At 42.3% G+C, this 21,158-nt stretch overlaps 1 protein-coding gene and 1 pseudogene across 1 annotated transcript; both read left to right on the forward strand.

The window, feature by feature from the left end:
• The first annotated feature begins 2,730 nt into the window (after positions 1–2,730).
• Positions 2,731–4,539, forward strand: LOC150043612 (vomeronasal type-1 receptor 4-like; annotated as a pseudogene).
• Positions 4,540–13,568: 9,029 nt separating this feature from the next.
• LOC150043613 (vomeronasal type-1 receptor 4-like) lies at positions 13,569–14,516 on the forward strand. The gene has a single exon (XM_090322284.1). It carries the CDS (start codon positions 13,569–13,571, stop codon positions 14,514–14,516), a length of 948 nt encoding a protein of 315 aa, XP_090178410.1.
• Positions 14,517–21,158: the final 6,642 nt, after the last annotated feature.

Consider the following 21,158-nt stretch of genomic DNA (forward strand, 5'->3'; position numbering starts at 1 on the left):
TGTTTCCTGAGATTCTAATATTTTTCTGCAGATTCTATGTTTCTTCTGCTTATATTTACTTGTCTTACACTGATTTTGATTCAATGTCGATTTTCAAAAATTTTTGTAGTACTCATAATCTACAGGCTTTTCTTCATTATGCAATGTAGCACTGGTTTAATGTTCATTGACTCATTAGTTTTCATTTTGTGGGGATTTAGTTTTATCGCCCATTGTGATTGTTAGATTTCCTGGTTATACTACTTTGGGTTAGCAATTGAAATTCCCATCTATAAGTGTACCACTCCAGGATCTCCTCCCATTCAGAGTGTGTGTGGAGAAATCTGTAATAATTCCCACCTCTTTTCTGTTGTAATTTAAACCCTTCTTTGGTTTTGTTGCATTTAAAAAAAATTCCTTATTTATGAAGTCCAAAGTTTTCGCTTCAAGGTGTCTAGAGCTGTTTCTTCTGAGATCCTGTATGCTAGAAGTTGCATATGCTCTATCGAATGGGTGAGATTCTCTCTGTTGAGAAAGGGGAAATTCTCTTTTCTTATTTTGTTAAATAATTGTCAACGTGTATCCAGGGATTTTGAAAGGTGAAAGCATGCTAGCACTCCTGTGTGTTCAAAGGATGACCCGTGGTCTGTGGGGTCCTGGCCTACTCTGCTCCCCCCTATCTGCCCACCACATGCCATGCTCTGCAGGCCCAGGGCTCATGGTTACCACATTGCAGGCCCCAGTTGGGAAGACACTGAGCAGACAGGGTTTCACCACATGTAAGGATGAATGCAAGGCTGCTAGTAAAACTTTTCATAACCAGCTGTGTCCTGAGGTTTACTTTCTGATGAGTTTGACTTGGAGAAAACACTTCTTGCAGTGGTAACACTATTAACTTTTAATTAATAAATTTGATGTGTTCTCTAAGAGGTTCCTATGGACCTGTGAAAGTGGTTTGTGTCTCTCTAGGGCCATCAGACTGAAGCCCAGGAAACAACCTGCCATCCAAACAGCAGGTGACAGTGACTGATGTCCACTGGGAGAGGCCTCATAACCCCAGGCCTGAGACACGTAAAGGGCTGGGCAGAGCAGACTAAGCAGGATGGACGCCAGGAGGCTGCAGGGAAGCCATTCCCGTGTGCAGGATTGAGGAGATCTCAGCAGTGAGAAGCCCATGAGGTAGGAAGAGGTCAGAAGACTTCATGGTCCTCTTTACAATGGCTTTAATCTACTCCCTGCTGTACTTTTTGTGATAGGAAATGGACTTGCAGCAATGCTTTCATCATGGAGCCTAGAAATAAAAATGTTTGCTCAAATGACTTTATCTGCAGGAAACCTGAAAATTTAAAGAGCAATATACAACTTTCTTTTATTTATTTATGTATTTTTGTCTGTCCTGGTTCTTGAACCAGGGCCTGAAAATTGTTCCTTAGCAGGACCCAGTCTCTTGAGCCCCATCTCTACTTTCACCTTTTTAGTAGTGTGTGAGACATAAGAGATTCACAGACTTTCCTACTCAGGTAGGTTTTGAACCAAAATCACCAGCTCTCATTCTCCTGAGCAGCTACAATTAATGTCCTAAGCCATTGATGTAAATTAATCTACAGATGTGTTCTTATACCATATGGATCATTTCAAAGAACAAATGTTAATATTCCTCCATTTCCTATGTCCTTATTTTTTTTTTTTTGCCAGTCCTGGGCTTGAGATCATGGCCTGAACACTGTCCTTGAACTTTCTCAAGGCTAGAGCTTTACCATTTGAGCCTCAGCACCAGTTCCACCTTTTTCCTATGTATGTGGTACTGAGGAATCGAACTCAGGTCTTCGTGCATGCTAGGCAAGCACATTACCACCAGGCCAAACTCCCAGTCCCCCAATGTTCTCATTTTTTTTTGCCAGTACTGGGCTTGGGCTCAGGGCCTGAGCACTGTCCTTGGACTTTCTCAAGGCTAGCACTCTACCACTTGAGCCTCAGCACCACTTCCGGCTTTTTGCTATGTATGTGGTACCGAGGAATCGAACCCGGGTCTTTGTGCATGCTAGGCAAGCACTCTACCACTAGGCCAAACTCCTGGCCCCCAATGTTCTCATTTTAAGTGTGATTATAATTTCTGTTGTTATTAAAAATGTGATATACAGAGGACTTACTATATAACAAGTTAGGTCACGACCACAGATTTTCTTTGTTCCTTTCCCATATGTTTATCTACTCTGTATCCCTGCTCCATTTCTTACCCAGTAATTGTCATAACTATCAAACTATCCACCTATCAGGTACCTTTACTCATCTTGCCTCAGTGGAAAAGTTTCAGTACTCACAAATATGATGTTCTGGATATCATCATAGATACTGTTTCTCCATGATAAAAATATTCATCATTTACAGGTACTGAATCTACTGCATGGTAGTTTTCCTCCATCTGTTGAAGCACTCCTGTATTTTCCTCACTTTGGCTCTTGTGAGCACTCCGTAGGGGAAATGGGGGATGTGAATCTTAATCTCCTGTTCATTTCTCCAGTGTTTTATCATACTACAAGACTTATTTGTGCAATTATTTTGCCTAGGTTTTGGCTGTTGCTGTTATTTGCCCTGAACATAGAACTGCATACCATGATTTTGGTCACCCTGTACTAATTGCATTTAATAACAAGGACATGCTAATATAATAGCAAGATAATAAAATCCTTCATCGACTTTGTAGGAAGTGTGTGAAGACGTTTTTATACATCAGATCTATCTGGCATCTATCTGGCACATACCTCCTTTGAAGCTTGTTTTGATTCTTTACCCAGTAAATGATTTACCTTGAAATCATTGAACATTTCCTGTGTTGCTAAGGAAATCTTTCCTAGTACTATAATTTGAACTGAGGTCTCGTGGCTTCATTTTCTGATATATTACCAGAAGCTGCATTTTGAAAGAAGAGTTTGTAGCTGGAAACTTTTGGCTCATGCCTGTATTCTGAGCTACTCAGGAGGGTGAGATCTGAGGACTGTGATTACAATCCAGCCCAGGAAGGAAAGTCTATGGGATTTATCTCTTTCTTTTTCTTGCCTGCGCCAAGGGTTTGGCAGTTCTAGCCATCAAACATCACGAACACCATGAATAATGTTTGTGGGTTCATCTACCTGGGGGATTTTCCTCATAGCCCATCTATGCCTTGGCATTATGGGGAACTCCCTGCTCTCCCTGCTCTATCTTTACATGTTTTTATTCCAACCTCATTTGAAGAAGCCCATCGACGCCATCTTCATGCACCTGACTCTGGTCAACATCCTGAACCTCCCCCTCACACTTCTACCACATATCATGGCATCCTTTGGAGTTCAGCGTTTTCTGGATGATGTGGGCTGCAAGGCCGTCATGTTCCTCTGCAGAGTCACCCGGGGGGTTTCTATCTGCACCACCTCACTCCTCAGTGTGTTTCAGGCCATCACCATAAGCTCTGTCCAGGCCCAGTGGGTGTGGCTGAAATCCAAGTCCTCACTGTGAATTTTCCCTTCTTTCCTCTTCTTTTGGGTCCTCAATATGGCCATCTATGTCCGAGTCATTACAGGTTTGGAAGGCACAAGCAATTTCACTCTGGTTGGTACTGGGTTTTCTAGTACATATTGTCATAGTAAGAAGGTGGAAGACAATGGAACATGGTATTACATGGCTATCTTGTTAGTTCAAGATTTTCTGTATGTAATCCTCATGATCTCCACCAGCCTCCACATGGTGAAACTCCTCTACCAACACCACCAGAGAACTCAGCACCTCCACAGTCCCAGCCTGGCCTCCCAGCCAGCGCCTGAGAACAAGGCCACACACACCATCCTGCTGCTGGTCAGCTGCTTTGTCTTCTTCTATTGTTCCAACAACATCGTGAACTTTTATTACTTTTACACAGCAGTGAAGATCCACACAGTGCAAATGATTGTTTCTATTTTATCAGCATGCTACCCAACTGTGTTCCCTTTCTTGCTCCTGAAGAATAATAAAATGGTTTCTCTTATTTGTCATAATCAGTAGAAACCTTGGGCTCTCCTAGCAGAGATTTACAATAGAACAAAACCCAGATACATAAGGCCATGTAGAATGACACTAAATGAAAGGTCCTCCAGGATATAGAAACAAAAGCCATATAATGAGTGATTGTTGTCCTTAATGTACTATGTTATCTCTCATCTCTTTTGCTGTCCCTTGGTTATCTCATATTATTACTGTATTTTACCATGTTATCTCATATATTGTATATATGCGTATTTGGTTATTGAAAATTCTTTCCAAATATCCATTCTCCCTTTCATTGATGAGGATTACCAGTGGTCAGAAAACATTCAGTGGCTGATTGGACAAGCAAAACTTCTGTTCAAAGCAGATATTGTTCTAGGAATGTACCTGGGAAAACTATGTACATATTTTGCACTTGAATTATTGTTCAAATTCAGATATGCTATAATACCTAAATACTAATTTACCTTTTTATGTGTGTGGTGGATAAATTTTATATTGTTTAATTGCTTAAAATATTATTGTTGGGATAAAATGACTCCAGTTTCTATACACAATTAAAATTTTAAACATTTTCCTGCTTGTGCAAAAACAGCTTCTTATCTCTTCTAATATTCATGGTTGGGTATCCTTTACTCTATATCAAAAGTATGGCAAAGACAAAATGCAAATCAGTGGCCTTTTTCAGAGAACAAACTGGACCTTACAGCATAGTGCAGTCCTGCTGTGGTTCATCTGTCTCCACTGGACTTTCTGTATAATGTCATGAACACAGTGGCTCCTGCCTTGTCTGGAGGCCAGTGAGCATTGGTTATTTTATCCTGTTTTATTTTTTGTTCAGAGATAACTACTTGATCTCAGTACCTGGTGCTCAAGGCTATGTTCCTACCTCTTGAGCCACAGAGTCACTTGAGGTTTTCTGGTGGTTGAAAGAAGATACGAGTATCACAAACATTAGTGCCTGGGCTGGCTTTGAACCTTGATCCTTAGATCTCTGCCTCCTGAGTAGCTTGGATTACAGGCATGTGCCACTGCTACCTTTTTGGTAGCTAGGATCACAGAATGAAACAGTGCTACCCAACTTCAATATACTTTGGACACATGATCCAATCTACCATATCTGAACAGGAGGATATGAGCCATTTGTACTCAGTTGTTGTGTGCAAGAGGACTAAAGTAGTAACATTCTCCCCAAAATGGAAGACAAGGGTGCACAAAGGCAGCAGCAGGGCTCATTAGACACTGTAGAAAACACTGCATACACTTGTGGGTGCAGATGCGGGAGAAAGCCTGGGAAAGAGTGTGGAAAGTGGTGACATTGTCCAAAAGAACTGTACTCATGGGCCAGGAGCATGACCTGGTGATAAGAGTGCTTGCCTAGCATGCAAGAAGACCCTGGTTTGATTCCTCAGTACTGCATACACAGGAAAAGCCAGAAGCAGTGCTGCGGCTCAATCATCAGGCCCTTCATTCAAGGCCCAGGACTGGCAGAAAAAGAAAAAAAAAACACTGTACTCATTATCTGACATACAAAACAATAACTCCTGGGAAATCACCTATATAATAAAAATTCAAATACATTTTTCTCTGCAGCCCAAGGAACATTTTCCAAAATAGATCATATAATAGCTCACAAAGAACCTAACCAGATACAAGAGGACTGATATAATCCCCTGCATTCTATATGACCACAGTGGAATCAGACTAGTTCTGAATAACAAAGTATATCACATTCAACCCCAACTAGGGAAGGACACAACAAAAAAGACCTATGTCTCTAATGAACACAGACGCAATGCGCCTCAATAAAATACTCACCAACAGAATCCAGAGACCAATTTTAAAAATTATACACTATGATCAATAGTGTGGCTTCAACTCACAATGCAAGACTGGTTTAACCTTCGCAAATCAGTTAATGTAATCCAATATATCAAGAGAACTGAGTAAGAATCATATGATAGAGGTCAATCTAAAAACTAAAGAATCATATGATAGTTTCTCTGGATACCAAGAAGGCATTTGAAATTAAAAGATCCCTATTTGGGCAGATGACATCGTCTTCTACTTGAACCACCTAATCAATTCCACTCCCAAATTCTTAGAACTAATAAACCACTTTGGCAAAGTGGCAGGATACAAAGTCAACCTTCAAAATTCAATACCCTTTCTATACACCAACAATACAGAAACAGAAGGCGAAATCAAGAAAATGATCATATTTGCAATAGCCTCTGAAATAATAAAGTATTTATGAATAACTTAACCAAGGTTGTCAAGGAACTAATTAATTAATGAAAAGTATAAAAGCCTCAAGAAAGAAATCAGAGACAATACCAGGAAATGGAAAGACATCTCATGCTCACAGATAGGGAGAATCGACATTATGAAAATGGCCATACTGCCAAAAGTGATATACAATTTCAATGCAATCTCCATCAAAATCCCAAGGACATTCTTTACTGAAATAGCAGACATAATCCAAGGGTTCATATGGAGCAACAAAAGACCTAGAATAGCCAAAGCAATTCTGGGCAAAAGTAGCAATGCAGGTGGTATTACAGTATCAGATATCAAACTCTACTATAGAGCCATAAGAAAAAAAACAGCATGGTACTGCCACAAAAATAGACCAGAAGATCCAGAAATGAAACCACATACTTATATCCAACTTATATTCGACAAAGAAGCCAGAGATATATAATAGAATAAACAAAGCCTCTTCTATTATTGATGCTTGGGAATCTGGGCAGCCACATGCAGAAAACTAAAAGTTGATCCCAGCCTGGTGCATGAACATTAAGTCAAAATGGATCCAAGACCTCAAGATTAGAGCTGAAACTCTGAAATTGCTACACGAAAGGGTAGCACACTGGAACTCATAAGCACAGTAAGAAACTTCCTGAACAGAGTCATAGGGTCACACCACATTGGAGAGAGACTCGACAAATGGGACTACATCAAAATAAGAAGTTTCTGCACAGACAAAGACATAGCTACTAAAGTAGAAAGACAGCCAATCCACTGGGAAAAGATATTTACTAACAATACCACAGACAAAGGCTTAATTTCCAGTATCTGCAGGGAACACAATAAACTAATACCATCCAAACTTAACAAACCAATTGCTAAATGAGCAAGGGAACTTAAGAGCGACTTACCAGAGGAAGAGGTAAAATGACAAAGAAACATATGAGAAGATGCTCATGATCATGGTCATAAAGGAAATGCAATTAAAAACAAATCTGAGGGACTGGGAGTTTGGCCTAGTAGTAGAGTGCTTGCCTCACATGCACGAAGACCGGGGTTCAATTCCTCAGTACCACATACATAGAAAAAAGCCGGAAGTGGTGCTGAGGCTCAAGTGGTAGAGCTCTAGCCTTGAGAAAGTCCAAGAACAGTGCTCAGGCCCTGAGCTCAAGCCCAGGACTGGCAAAAAAAAAAACCAAATCTGAGATACCACCTTATCCCAATCTGAATGGCCAATATTCTGAACTCAGACAACCAATGCTGGCAGGGTTGTGGAGACAGAAGAACCCTACTGCACTGCCGGTGGGAATGCAAACTAATACAACCACTCTGGAAGGCAGTTTGAAGGTTCCCCAAAGAACTAAACATAGATCTTCTCTACAACCCAGGCATACCACTCCTACCCACCTGCCCTTGCAGCATACTAATCCAGGACACGATAAGGACACCTGCACAGTCATGTTCATCATTGCACTGTACACAATAGCCAAGCAATGGAAACAACCCAGATGCCCTATGACAGATAAATGGATACAAAAATGTGTTACACGTACACAATGGAATTCTTCATAGCCACCAGACAAGACAAAATAATGGCATTTGCTGGGAAATGGATGGAACTAGAACAAATTACTTTGAGTGAGATAAGCCAAGACTAAAGAAAAAAAAGCATCTTGGTCTTCTTGATACGTGGATATTAGATCCAAACAATATAAGAAAGATGACTCAATGCTCAGGTACTCCAGGTCATTGACATGAAGTTGGAGATACAAATATATCTATATAGACATATAAGTCTACAAGAGGATATATAGTCTATAGACATATTGATATATCAGTCAATATGTATCTATGACATACAAAGACTCACCTTAATTTTAATTATGTTCTTAAATATACATGCAAGTGATTACATATAGAGTTTTTTACTTGAATACTTGTTTGTAGAAGATGACATTTGAAATATTATGGAAACACTCAGTGTTAATAAAAACCTTTAAAAAATAAACAAAATCCAAAAACATCAGAAAAACCCACTGTCATAGATTCAAAGTTGCTTGATAAACCTTGTGTAAACTACCTCCTGTTCCCAGTCCAAAGGAAAACAGCTAGAAGATTTTAAATTCAACCTGCCAAAAATCATTATGTTTGGGTGAAGCAAGTGTGTCTACAAGATAATCTCTCTGTGTAATTTAATTTGGTGTCAATTTAAGTCTGTGTACAATGGCCTAAAATGGAACATTAAATTCCAATTCTACTTTGCATTTAGAGGCATTATGTAAATGAAAAAATGCTATGAATATGTCTTAAATACTTCCTATCAGAGAAATCAACCAGAAAAATACTGGGAGATTTGAAATGTCGGTAACCAGTCCCTGTAACCGTTTCAAACAACCCAGCAGGAGGTGCCAGAGTCCATTCAAGAGACACAACCCAGCCCAGATCCTGTCCATCTCTTCCAACTGGAAAAGTCCTCACTCTTGCCCACGGCATCCTTACAACCTCCACCATGGGAAAAGTACACTGGACTTCTGCTGAATCCAGCTCACACGGCAGATTCCTGGTAAAAGACTGCTGTGGATGTGCTTGCTCGTTGGCCATGTGCAGGCCGGGAAAGCCTTGGAGAGTTGTGGTTAAAGTAACTTGGTGAACTTAGGTATTGTTTGGGTCACCAGAAATCAAGTTTCCCAGGCAGCCAAGCTATATTATACCTGTACTAAATCTCTCATCACAAATCTACTGAGTTGTTTTTTTTTTTTTTTCACTGTAGAACTCTGGCAAGAACATGTCAATTTTTGACAAGTTGCAGGTGAGTTCTGCTTATTTCTATTAGTCTCCGGTGTAGGGGTTCAAGAGAGAGGAAAGACATGATGGTAAGTAGAGGCAAAGGAGAGTTTATTAGAGTACTCTTCCAGGCAAACTCCCTGGTCGGGACCACAGATGTTGTGGATGGAACCAAACCAAGCTGGGGTTTTCATAGGCAGAGGAAGAAAAAGATTTTCAGCTTGTGGGGACTGTGATTCCATCAGTATCACGCAGGGGAAACTGAGCAGACACAGTCAGCATTGTGCAGGTGCATGGGACCACAGGCCTTCATCAGAAGAGGGGTAGCCTCTGCTGCCACTTCATGTCCCCAAATCACCCCTAGTGGCCGAACCCAATGAGAATGGAAAAAACCATACCCAGAACTGGCTTCTTCCATTGTACCCAGGCCTCAAGGCCAAACTCCATGAATGCCAACTGGGATGGGCACCGAGACCCCTGGGGATCCAAGGACCGTGGACAGGATAAAGAGAGGTCACATCTTCAATAGAGCACTTGGGGCCTGCCCTTTCTAAATGAACTAGAGCCAGAAGATCAAGAGAAGTAAGTTGGGAGGCTTGCCCATCTAACATCCATAGCTGTCTACCTTCTAACTGGACAGGAATTTACATTCTGGCCTTTCTTAGCTGCTACTTGTGTTTGTAGGAAGTCTGTACTGAGACCTGTTAGCTTTGGCAGCTTCCCGATCTCCTACACAGCCAGGACAGCCTGGACCCCAAGAGCTAAGAACAAGCCAAGTCATCTGCCCCAGCCCTCCTCTTAAACTGTGTGTGCTTTCTAATATTTGTCTTGTTGTCTAGCCCTGCCTCCTAGGACTTCTTCCAGACTTCATCCAAGGACTCACCTCCACCAGCAAGCAGAGCCTGTGGCTTACTGCCTGCACCGTGAGGGGATGATACCCACCATTTACTGGTAATGTCCACTACTGTTGGCAGCAGCAAGTAGCCATAAAGGATTTGTGCCCCTTTTTATGATGAAAAGGCTACAATGTCAGGTCTGCCCTGGGAAGGAAGTGCCAGAAGTCCCGCCCCTCCTGGCTAAGTTCCAGCCAAGTCCCTGAGTTCCCTGGGTAACTACTGGCAGGCCTGGAGGCACTCAGATCCCCCTTCTATAAGGTCACCCTGTTTTTCCCCTTCCCCTTCACACCTCCTATCTGACCCAAAGAGGGTCCTAGGTTCTGACATCCCATGGAATCCAGTGTGGACACACCTTCTCCCACAACCTGGACACACCAGGCCACACCTTCTCCCCGTCCCTGCCCTACATAAGTGCAGGCTGAGGAGTTGCAGGACCCTTCCACGTGCATTCTCCACCGGGTATGGAATTGCATAAGGTGGAATGAGCTTTCTTCTTCCTGCCTGAACACCATCTGGTGTTCTCTTTTATCAGCCCGATTTTATTGCACTCTTACAAGGGAAGATTGGAGATTGATCATCCATGGAGTTGCTGGCCCTCACTTGTTACACCAGTTCGGGTGGACCAATGTTATCATTCAGAGGTGGAATAATAGCACTCCAGGTTCTCCTCCCACTCAGAGTTTATGTGGAGAAATCTGTAGTCATTCTCAGCTCTTTTCTGTGGTAATACAGGTCCTTGTTCAGTTTGGTTGCATTTACAAATTATTCCTTGCTTATAAAGGCCAGAGTATTCACTTCAAAGTATCTAGAGATGTTTCTTCTGGGATCCAGTATGTTACAACTTGTATATGTCTCTGTAAGATAGGTGAGATTCCCTTTGTTGAGATAAAGGGAATTGTCAGTTCTTATTCTGTTTCATAATTTCTCAGTGTGTGTTCAGAGATTTAGAAAGGTGAAAGCATGCTAGCACTCCTGTGTGTTAGAAGGAGGACCCCTGGGCTGTGGGGTCCTGGAGATCCTTCACCCCTGCCCACCACATACCATGCTCTGCAGGCCCAGGGCTCATGGTCATTGCATTGCCAGGCCCCAGTGGGGAAGGCAGAGTGTGGTCTGGGTCCCATCACATGTCAGGATGCAAGTAAAAGTTTTCATAACCAGCCGTGTCCTGAAGTTTACTTTCTCATGAGTTTGACTTGGAGAAAACACTTCTTGCAGTGGTAAGGCTGTAAACTTTTAATTAATAAATTTGATGTGTTCTCTAAGAGGTTCCTATGGACCTGTGAAAGTGGTTTGTGTCTCTCTGGGACCATTAGACTGAAGCCCAGGAAACAAGGCCATCCAGACAGCAGGTGACAATGACTGATGTCCACTGGGAGAGGCCTCATCACCCCGGGCCTGGGACACATAAGGGGCTGGGCAGAGCAGACTAAGCAGGATGCCAGGAGGCTGCAGGGAAGCTGCTCTCGTGTACAGGATTGTGGAGATCTCAGCGGTGAGAAGCCCATGAGGTAGGAAGAGGTCAGAAGACTTCATGATCCTCTTTACCCTGGCATTGCTCTCCTCCCAGCAGTACTTGCTGTGATAGGAAATGGACTTGCAGCAATACTTTCACCAGGGAGTCTAGAAATAAAAATGCTTTCTCAAATGACTTTATCTGCATGAAACCTGGAAATCTCTAATGTTTTTATTGAATATTTAAAGAGAGATATACAACTGGATTTCATTTATTTATGCATGTTTGTCTGCCCTGGTTTTGATCCAGGGCCTGGAATTGTTCCTTAGCAGGTCTGCTCAAATCTAAGACTATCTCTTGAGCCACATCTCTGAGTTTATGCTTTTTGGTAGTTTCTGAGATATAAGAGTCACAGGCTTTCCTACTCAGGTGGGGTTTGACCCACAATCTGATCAATACTCAGTTTCCTGAGTAGCTAAGATTATTGGCCAGAACTGGTGATGTCAATCTACAGATGTGTTCTTATACCATACCAATCATTTGAAAGTATAGATATTAATGTTGCACAATCCCCAGGGTTGTTATTTTAATTGCAATGATCATTTTTGTGGTTTTGAAAAGGTGATGTACAGAGGAATTACCATGTCACAAGTTATGCCATGACGATAGATTTTCTTTGTTAGATGTGAGGCTTGAACTCAGGGCCTAGCGTCTGCTCTAACACTGTGGGCTCAAGGACAGCACTCTTCTAGTTTGAGCCACAGCACCACTTCCTTGAGTACATTTCTCTTTTTGCAATGTCACGCCTATTTTTCCCATCCTGCTGCCAACTATGAGTGGTATATTTCCTTTTCCATACAGTGTCAACTGAGTATCCCTGCTCCTTTTGTTACCCTAAAATTTATGTAACTGTCAATCTGTTCACACATGTGATGCCTTCACTCATCCCACCTTAGTGGAAAAGTTTCAGTACTCACGAACATGATGCTCTAGACAGCATAGATGCTTGTGCATGTGGGAAAGGTAAACTTAGCCTTCTGCATGATAAACCTGTTCATCACTTACAGATGCTGAGTCTGCTGCATGGTAGCTTTTCCACCTGTACTCTCCTCACATTGACTCCTGTGACCACTGCAGAGGGGAAATGGGTAATGGGAAGCCGGCCTGGAATCTTAATCTCCCTTTCATTTTCCTGGTGTTTTTTCATAGTGCAAGACACAGTTGTGCAATTACTTCACCTAGTTTTTGTTGTTGTTATTCACCCTGACCATACAATTGCACTGCATGATTTTGGTCACCCTATACTGATTGCTTTGCACAAGGCCATGCTCAAATAATAGCAGACTAAATACAGTGCTTCATAGAGTTTGTAGGACGTGTGTGAAGACATTTGACACCGCTGGTATCTTTGACACACTCCTCTTAAGAAGCTTGTTTTGACTCTTTCCCAGCAATTTCCCCCACCTGGGAATTTCTTCCCAGGAATCATTACACCTGTAAAGTTTCCTATGCTGCTAAGGAAATCTTTTCTAGTACCAGATTTTGAACTAAGGGCTTGTCACTTAATTTTCTGACATGTTACCAGTATCTCTATTTTGAAAGGAGAGGTTGAAGCTGAAAACTATTGGCTCATGCCTGTAATTGGAGCTACTCAGAAGTTCAGATCTGAGGACTGTGGTTAAAAGCCAACCCAGGAACGAAAGTCTATGGGACCTATCTCTAATTAACCGGTGTAAAGATGGAGGTGTAGCTCTTACCTTTTCACAACAACAGAAAAAATACTCAGTGATAGCACTCAGGACCTAGGATCAAGCCACAAAACTACACCCCCCCCCACTCCAACACACACACAAGACACACACGCACACATGCACACATCAATAAGAATATTAAAGAAAACTTCTGATAACATACCCATTTGTGTGTCACACAGGTCCACTGTTCTTCCAGCTAAGGCGAAAGGAGACCTGGTGTGAGCCAAGGATTGTATCTTAGAATCTTAGGCATTTCTACCTCTAAGTTCCTCATGAACCCTTGTGAACCCATTCCAGAAACACCACCCCTGGGCCTGACACTAAATGTCATCTTCCTCCTATTCTTCCTGAAGCTCCATGTAGAATGGAATGATAACCTATTGCACTCATACTTCTTCTCTGTACTGGGTGTCTGGCTGCTCTAAGCATCAAATATCACATACACCATTAATAATGTTTGTGGGTTCATCTACCTGGGGGATTTTCCTGATAGCCCACCTATGCCTTGGCATTATGGGCAACTCCCTGCTCTCCCTGCTCTATCTCTACACGTTTTTAGTCCAACCTCATATGAAGAAGCCCATCGATGCCATCTTCATGCACCTGACTCTGGTCAACATCCTGAACCTCCCCCTCACACTTCTGCCAAATATCATGGCATCCTTCGGAGTTCAGCGTTTTCTGGATGATGTGGGCTGCAAGGCTGTCATGTTCCTCTTCAGAGTCACCCGGGGGCTTTCCATCTGCACCACCTCACTGCTCAGTGTGTTTCAGGCCATCACCATCAGCTCTGTCCAGGCCCAGTGGGTGTGGCTGAAATCCAAGTCCTCACTGTGGATTTTCCCTTCTTTCCTCTTCTTCTGGGTCCTCAATATGGCCATCTACGTCCCAGTCATTATAGATTTGAAATCCACAAGCAACTTCACTCTTGTTGGCTCCGGGTTTTCCAATGCATATTGTCATGCTATACACACTGAAGGCAGTACATCAGGGCATTACCTCTGTGTTTTATTAGCTCGAGATCTTGTGTTTATAATTCTCATGATCACCACCAGTCTCCACATGGTGAAACTCCTCTACCAACACCACCAGAGAACTCAGCACCTCCACAGTCCCAGCCTGGCCTCCCAGCCAGCGCCTGAGAACAAGGCCACACACACCATCCTGCTGCTGGTCAGCTGCTTTGTCTTCTTCTATTGTTCCAACAATATCATGCTCTTTTATTACTTTTACACAGCAGTGAAAATTCCCATAGTGCAAATAATCGTTTCTATTTTATCATCATGCTACCCAACGATTATCCCTTTCTTGCTCCTGAAGAATAATAAAATTCTTTCCAAACGTCCATTCTCCCTTTCGTTGATGAGGATTACCAGTGGTCAGAATTCATTCAATGGCTGACTGGACAGGCAAAACTTCTGTTCAAAACTGAAAACATTCTAGTTATAAACAAGGAAGGACTGTGGGTGTATGTGTGTGTGTGTGTGTGTGCGTGTGTGAGTTTAGTACTTGAATTGATGTTCAAATTCAGATATGCTCTAATTTTAACCATAGACGTAAATCTTTATTTGTGTGGGTGCCTGTGTGTGTTGGTTAAATTTTTATAGTTTTCAATTTTTTATACTATGATTGTTAACATAAAGTGATGATATTTCTGCACACAATTAAAATTTGAAATGTATTTCGGCTTGTGTGAAAACAGCTGCTAGAGATCCATTCCTTTCTTGCATTCTAATTCTACTAACAGTGCTGTTTGCTACCCCAACTTTGATTAGATCATCCTGAGAATGTTGGCCATCCAATGACAATGCAGATTTCACTCAGTGAGGGAGGATGTAGCCAATGATAAACCAGGCTGTGGTCTACAAGAAATCATACAGCCACAGCCTGGTGGGGGTGGGTCTTGCCTGTAATCCTAGCTACGTAGAATCTGAAATGGGAGTTTGAAGCTCTCAGGGTCAGTTACGTTGAGAGTCAGTGAGACTTACTTTAATTAATCACACAAAAATCCTGAAGTAGTGCTGTGGATCAAGTGGCAGAGCACTAGCCTTGAAGAAAGGGAGATAAGGAACAACCACCAGGTCCAGACTTCAGATCCAGGACTGTACAATTAAAAGACAAAACACAAGAAAGAAACCAATAAAATGTCAAGATAAAGCCAGGCACCAGTGGTTCATGGTGTAATCGTAGCTACTAAGAAGGCTGTGATAGGAGCCACTTCAGGCAGGAAAGTCCCTTGGACTCTTATTTCCTCCAGTGAACCACCAGAAAACCAGAAGTGGCACTGTGGCTCAAGAGGGAGAGCACTAACCTTAAGCTAAAGAGCTCAGGAACAACAGCATCTAGGCCCAGAGATCAAGACCCACAACCCACCAATGATAGTTAATGTAAGATTTCCCAAAAGGATGTTCCACAGGGTTCTGGAGAAGAGTGTTTATTGTGTGAGGAAAGAGCACACCTCCTGCCACCCAAGATGGAGTCCGGCGAGCAAGAGAGCTTCTGGTGGGAAGTGAGAGATTATATAGGGGGAGGGGCGTAGCAACAGCAGAAGTGGATGTAATCTCAGAGGATGGGGAAATATCTCAGACTGGGGGACCTCCCACAGCCCATAGGCATGTGAGTTGGCAGAGCAACAGGTGCTGGGCAGGGATTTCCAGGGTTCAGGAGGATAGAGCCAAGGCAAGAAGTCATTTCTTCAAGGTGGTCAAAAACTTAGGTGTATGGCCATTGACAAACTAGGATACATAGGATAAGCAAGGAGCTTGCAAGCAGTGGCAAAGGATTCAGTCACTGACACAGAAATATATAACCATCCCAACACAGGATGGAGTCAGTGACAGAGAAAGGTGGAAGTAATGGTCCATGTTCTTACATGTTTTGGAGATCTTCTACTCTATAACAAGAAGTATAGCAAAGACGTAATGCAGATCAGTGTTCCTGATTCAGACAGCAAACTGCCCCTTCCAGCATAGTGCAGGCCTGCTGGGGTCCAGCTGTCTCCACTGGAATTTCTGTACAATGTCGTGAACACAATGCTCCTGCCTAGCCCTGAGGTCAATGGGCATTGCTTATTTCATCCTGGTTAACTTTTTCGTTCAGAGAAAAGTACTTGATTTCTGTGCCTGATGCTTTTGTTCCTTGCCTTATTCTCTACAAGCCTCCAAGCTAGCTTCTGGATATGGTGGGAAGTCTATTTTCTCTGTTGTCTTTCCTATGTTTTAGCCTTTATCCCCTGTTGGCTCCTCTGTGAGTTTGTTTTTAACCTCCATTCTATTTATGGAATTAATGTGTACAATTTGTCTGTGTTGAGCCAATTTGTATCTTTGGATGAAACCAATTTAGTTATCATTGGTGATTTTACTAAAGCATTACCATATGCATGTCTGAGACTTTTAGATATATGTTCTCTCCAACACATTTCTTTATCCTTCTGTATTTTGCTTGACACTGAAAGTATGTATCATCATCATTTGTTTGGAAGCAGGGAAATTCTGTTTTCATAGGTTGAGCTCTCATTAGTTTCCCTCTTTGATAATTATTGTTGGAGAATTTACATTAAAGTTTTGTTTGTTTGTTTGGCTATTTTCTGTTGCTGTGTTCTTTTTGAGGGGGGGCTGTCCTAGAGCTCTCAGCAGTTTCCTCTCCTTGATTCAATTGTTGGAGGCGCCTTTACATGAAGGGTTTTTGTTTTGTTTCTCTGTTTTGGGGCTGGTCCTCAATCTGAGTTGAGGACCCCTGGGCTCTCCTTGAGCTGTTTGAGATCAAGGTTGATACCTAACCACTTGAGCCACAGCTGCACTTCTGGGTCATTTGCTGATTGATTGGAGATAAGAACCTCAAGAGTTTTCAGCTCAGGCTGGCTTTGAACTGTGATCCTATGTGACACCCTTTTGGGTAGCCAGTGATCAATATCACTGCTGTCATGTTTCTTCCTCATCTGGAATAACATATTTGTAGAGTTCATTCTCTTTGTAGATTGAGGAACACTGGTGCTTGTTTCTTTTCAAAGCCCTGACCTCTTGATCCATAGCACCACTTCCAACGTTTTCTGTTTCCGTGGCTCTAATGAATCAAACCCAGGGCTGCAAGCATGCAAGATAAGTACTCTACTGCTGTGCCACAGTGCTAGCACTCAGATAATTTTTATTTTATGCTATCATTAAATAAAGCTGGGCAACAGAGGCTCATATGTATAAACAAAGCTACTCAGGAGGCTGAGGTCTGAGGACTACAGGTAAAAGCAAGCCCTGTCAAAGAAATCCAAGAGACTCTTAGCTCCAATTAACCACCAAAAATCCAGAAGTTGTGCTGTGATTCAAAGTGGTAGAGGGCTAGCCTTGAGCTGAAGAGCTCAGGACAGCAAACAGCCTCTGTGTTCAATCTCCACTACCAACAATTAAAAAAAGAAAAATGATAAGAAATGAACATATATTTGAATTTTTATTTAGGTAATTTCACAGCAGTTATTGTGTCATATGTCAGATAACGAGTATCGTTCTTTTTTGGGGGGGCAATCATGGGGTTTGAACTCAGGGTCTTAACATTGTCCTTGGGCTTTCACAAGGCTGTAGCTCTACAACTTGATCCACAGCACCACTACTGCCTTTTTCTGTGTATGTGATATTGAGGAATTGAACCTGGGTCTTTGTGCATGCTAGGCAAGAAATCTACCAGTATGCTATACTCCCAGCCCAGTAGTAGTCATTCTTTTTGGACAATGTCACCCCTTTTCACATGGCCCTTCGGATCTCTCAATGTCTCTCTCTCTCTCTCTCTCTCTCTCTCTCTCTCTCTCTCTCTCTCTCTCTCTCTCTCTCTCTCTCTCTCTCTCTCTGTTTCCAGTCATAAGGCTTGAACTCAGGGCCTAAGCACTGTTCTTGGACACTTTTTGCTCAAGGCTAGTGCTCTGCCACTTGAGCTACAGCATCACTTCCAGCTCATTCTGTGTATATGGTACCGAGGAATCACACCCCCATACTTTTGCATTCTAGGCAAGCACTGTACCAGGAATTTACACTCCTGTCCATGAGTACAGGTCCTTGGACAATGTCACCCCTTTCACACTCTTTCCCAGGCTTTCTCACCTATCTCTACCCACATTTGTATGCTTTGTTTTCCAAACATGTTTATTAGCCCTACTGCTGCCTTTTCTTATTCTTGCTCTTATGGGGAGACTGTTACTACTACTACTACTACTACTACTACTACTACTACTACTACTACACAACAACAACAACAACAACAACAACAACAACAACAACAACCACTCCTCACAGATGGCTCATATCCTCTGTGTTCATATATGGAAGACTGGATTATGTGTTCAAAGTATTTTGAATTTGGGCAGTAGTGGTTCATTCTGTTTATTACAGGGCAAAAGGGTTTGCTTTTAGGGGTTTGTTTTTTTAACTGACCAAGTGGTTCCATCCTAAGGTGGCAAAAAAAGGTAATTTTGCCTCTGGAATTCCAGAGAACCTATGTGGCCATTTTCCTTTTTTTAAAAAAAATGGGAGCATGCTCTAAAGCTTGTGCACAAGTGTCTGTGTCTGTCTGTGTAAAATATGTAAAGACTGTCACCATATGATATGATTTTTCACCTGAATGACCCAATCAATTCCACTCCCAAACTCTTAGATGTAATAAACCACTATTGTAAAGTGGCAGGATACAAAATCGGTAGCCTTTCTGTATGCCAACAATGCACAAATAGAAAGAGAAACCCAGAAAATGATAACATTTCCAATATCCCCATACACAATAAAATATTTAGGAATTAACCTAACTAAGGATGTAAGGCAATTATTTAATGAAAACTATGAAAGCCTAAAGAAAGAAATCAAAGAAGATACTAGGAAATGGAAAGACATCCCATGCTCATGGATAGGGAGAATCAACAAGAGCGATGACATGATAATCAGGTACTCCGGGTTATTGACATGAATTTGGAGGTATAAATACATTTATATACACTATATACTATAAGAGGATATATATTCTAAAGATATACATTGATGTACTATGTACATTGAAATGTATCTATGACATTCAAAGACTGAGCTTAATTTTAATTGTTTTTAAATTTATGTGCCAGTGATTGCATATAAAGATGCTTTCTTGTTAATATTGTTTGTAGAACATGACACTTGAAATATGATATAAAAACTCTGTTAACAGAAAAAAAACCTTAAAAACAATTAAATAAAATCCAAATTACTCTTCAAAACACTGTCATGGATTCTAAATTACTTGCTAAATCTTGTGTTAACTACCACCTGTACCCAGTCAGAAAAAAATAGGGGTAAGTTTTTCAATTCAATCTGCCAAAAATCACCAGATTTGGGTGCAAGCAAATGTGTCTACTAGTTAATCTTTCTGTGCAGTTTCAGCTGGTCTCAGTGGAAGTTAGCATTTGCACAATGGCCTAAAATGCAATATTAAATTCCAATGCCATTTTGCAATTAGAGGCATTAAAAGAAAAAATGTTATGCGTATGTGTTAATTTCTTCTTTGTATCAGGAAAATACTTCAAGATTCCAAATGTTTTCAACCAGTCTGTGCAGGAATTTCAAGCAACCCCCCAGGATATGCCAGTCGATCCAAGAGACACAGCCTGGCCCAGATCCTGGCCATATCTAACAGCCCGGAACACATCCTCACCGCCTCCACTGTGGTAAAAGAACACTGGACTCCTGCTCAGCTCCATCACATGCAGCTGAGGACATCATGCAACTCGATTCCATTACAGGTGCAGGCCGAGAAAGACTGGTGATCTTAGGTAGAAATTTGGTTTTCCAGGCAGCCAAGCAGGGAATGAAACAACAAAGAAGCTGATCTAGGATGCCTAGACTTTTAGGGGGAAAGTAGAGGACGCTCTCTGGGACCTTCCTGCGTCTCACTCTCAAGGACACAAGTAGACGAGTTGTCAGTTGGAATGGCAGTCAATTGATAAATGATCTCTGGTCTGGAGGTCATCAGAGAGGGAGACAGAGACAAAGACAGAATGGGAAAGGGGAGTTGGAGCTTGCTAAATGGCAAAGAAAGTTCCCTTTTTAGAAGAGATGGCTGGGAGGCTTAAGATGAAGAAGGGCTTGGAGAGCAGGACAGGAAGGAGAGTGGGTGGGGTGACGGGGAGACAGATTGAGCTGCTGCGAGATAAGGAAAATTACACCTGGCATGGTGGCTCAGGAAAACTGCACAGGAGGCTGAGATCTAATGGTCGAGGTTCAAAGACAGCCCGGGCACTAAAGTCTATGCCACTCTTGTTTCCAATTAACCACTAGAAAACCGGAAGTGGTGCTGTGGCTAAAGGGGGAGGGCAGTAGGCTTGAGCTGAAGAGCTCAGCGACAGTGCCCAGGCCCAGAGTTCAAACCAAGGACTGACCAAAAAGAAAGAAAGATAGGGAAAATTACCTTACAGCAGAGAAGGGCTTGACAGGCTGAACAGGAGCATCAGGGGAGTCTCTAGAGTGGAAGGAACGAAGGATATGGGTGTAGAGAACTTATTGTTTAAATCAGTAAGAGAAGAAACAGGCCCTGCGGTGGATTCAGGTGATGCACAGGGTGTTGGAAGTGTGACCAGTGATGAGGAAAGCTAAGTCTTAAGAGGGTGAGGAGGAGAGCAGGAAACAAGGAGACTGTGGAGGAATGCTGTCCCATAAGCAGAATCTCAGATGGAGAGCAGGAAAAGCAGAGGGAATGGTGGGAGTGTGGGTAGAAGAAACTTTGGGCACAAAGAATTTCAGTCCACTTTCCCATCCTCTTACAGAAATTACAGAGTTCAGTGAGAAAATTAAAATTGAAAGTCCCATTCTCAGGCCTGTAAGACTTGTTCCCAATCTAATACATTGGCCAGGTCTGGTGACAGAAGCTACTACTATGATAGAACACACATTTATCCAATTAGCCAGCTCCAGGGGCTCCACACGCCAAATGGAAAAGGCCTCTGAGAAAAGATGAGGGAGGGGAAAGGAGAAAGAAGGGAAAGGAGCAGCACCCTTCAACCCAAGTGGGCAAAGCGAGGCGCTGTTCTCTATCCCAGGATTC

Source organism: Megascapheus bottae, chromosome 31, assembly GCF_031878675.1.
Source record: "Megascapheus bottae isolate mThoBot1 chromosome 31, mThoBot2.hap1, whole genome shotgun sequence".
NCBI classification, from domain to species: domain Eukaryota; kingdom Metazoa; phylum Chordata; class Mammalia; order Rodentia; family Geomyidae; genus Megascapheus; species Megascapheus bottae.

What these genes read in the sequence shown, in the direction of transcription:
- LOC150043613 (XM_090322284.1), top strand. Translation starts at nt 13,569, where the DNA reads ATGTTTGTGGGTTCATCTACCTGGGGGATTTTCCTGATAGCCCACCTA.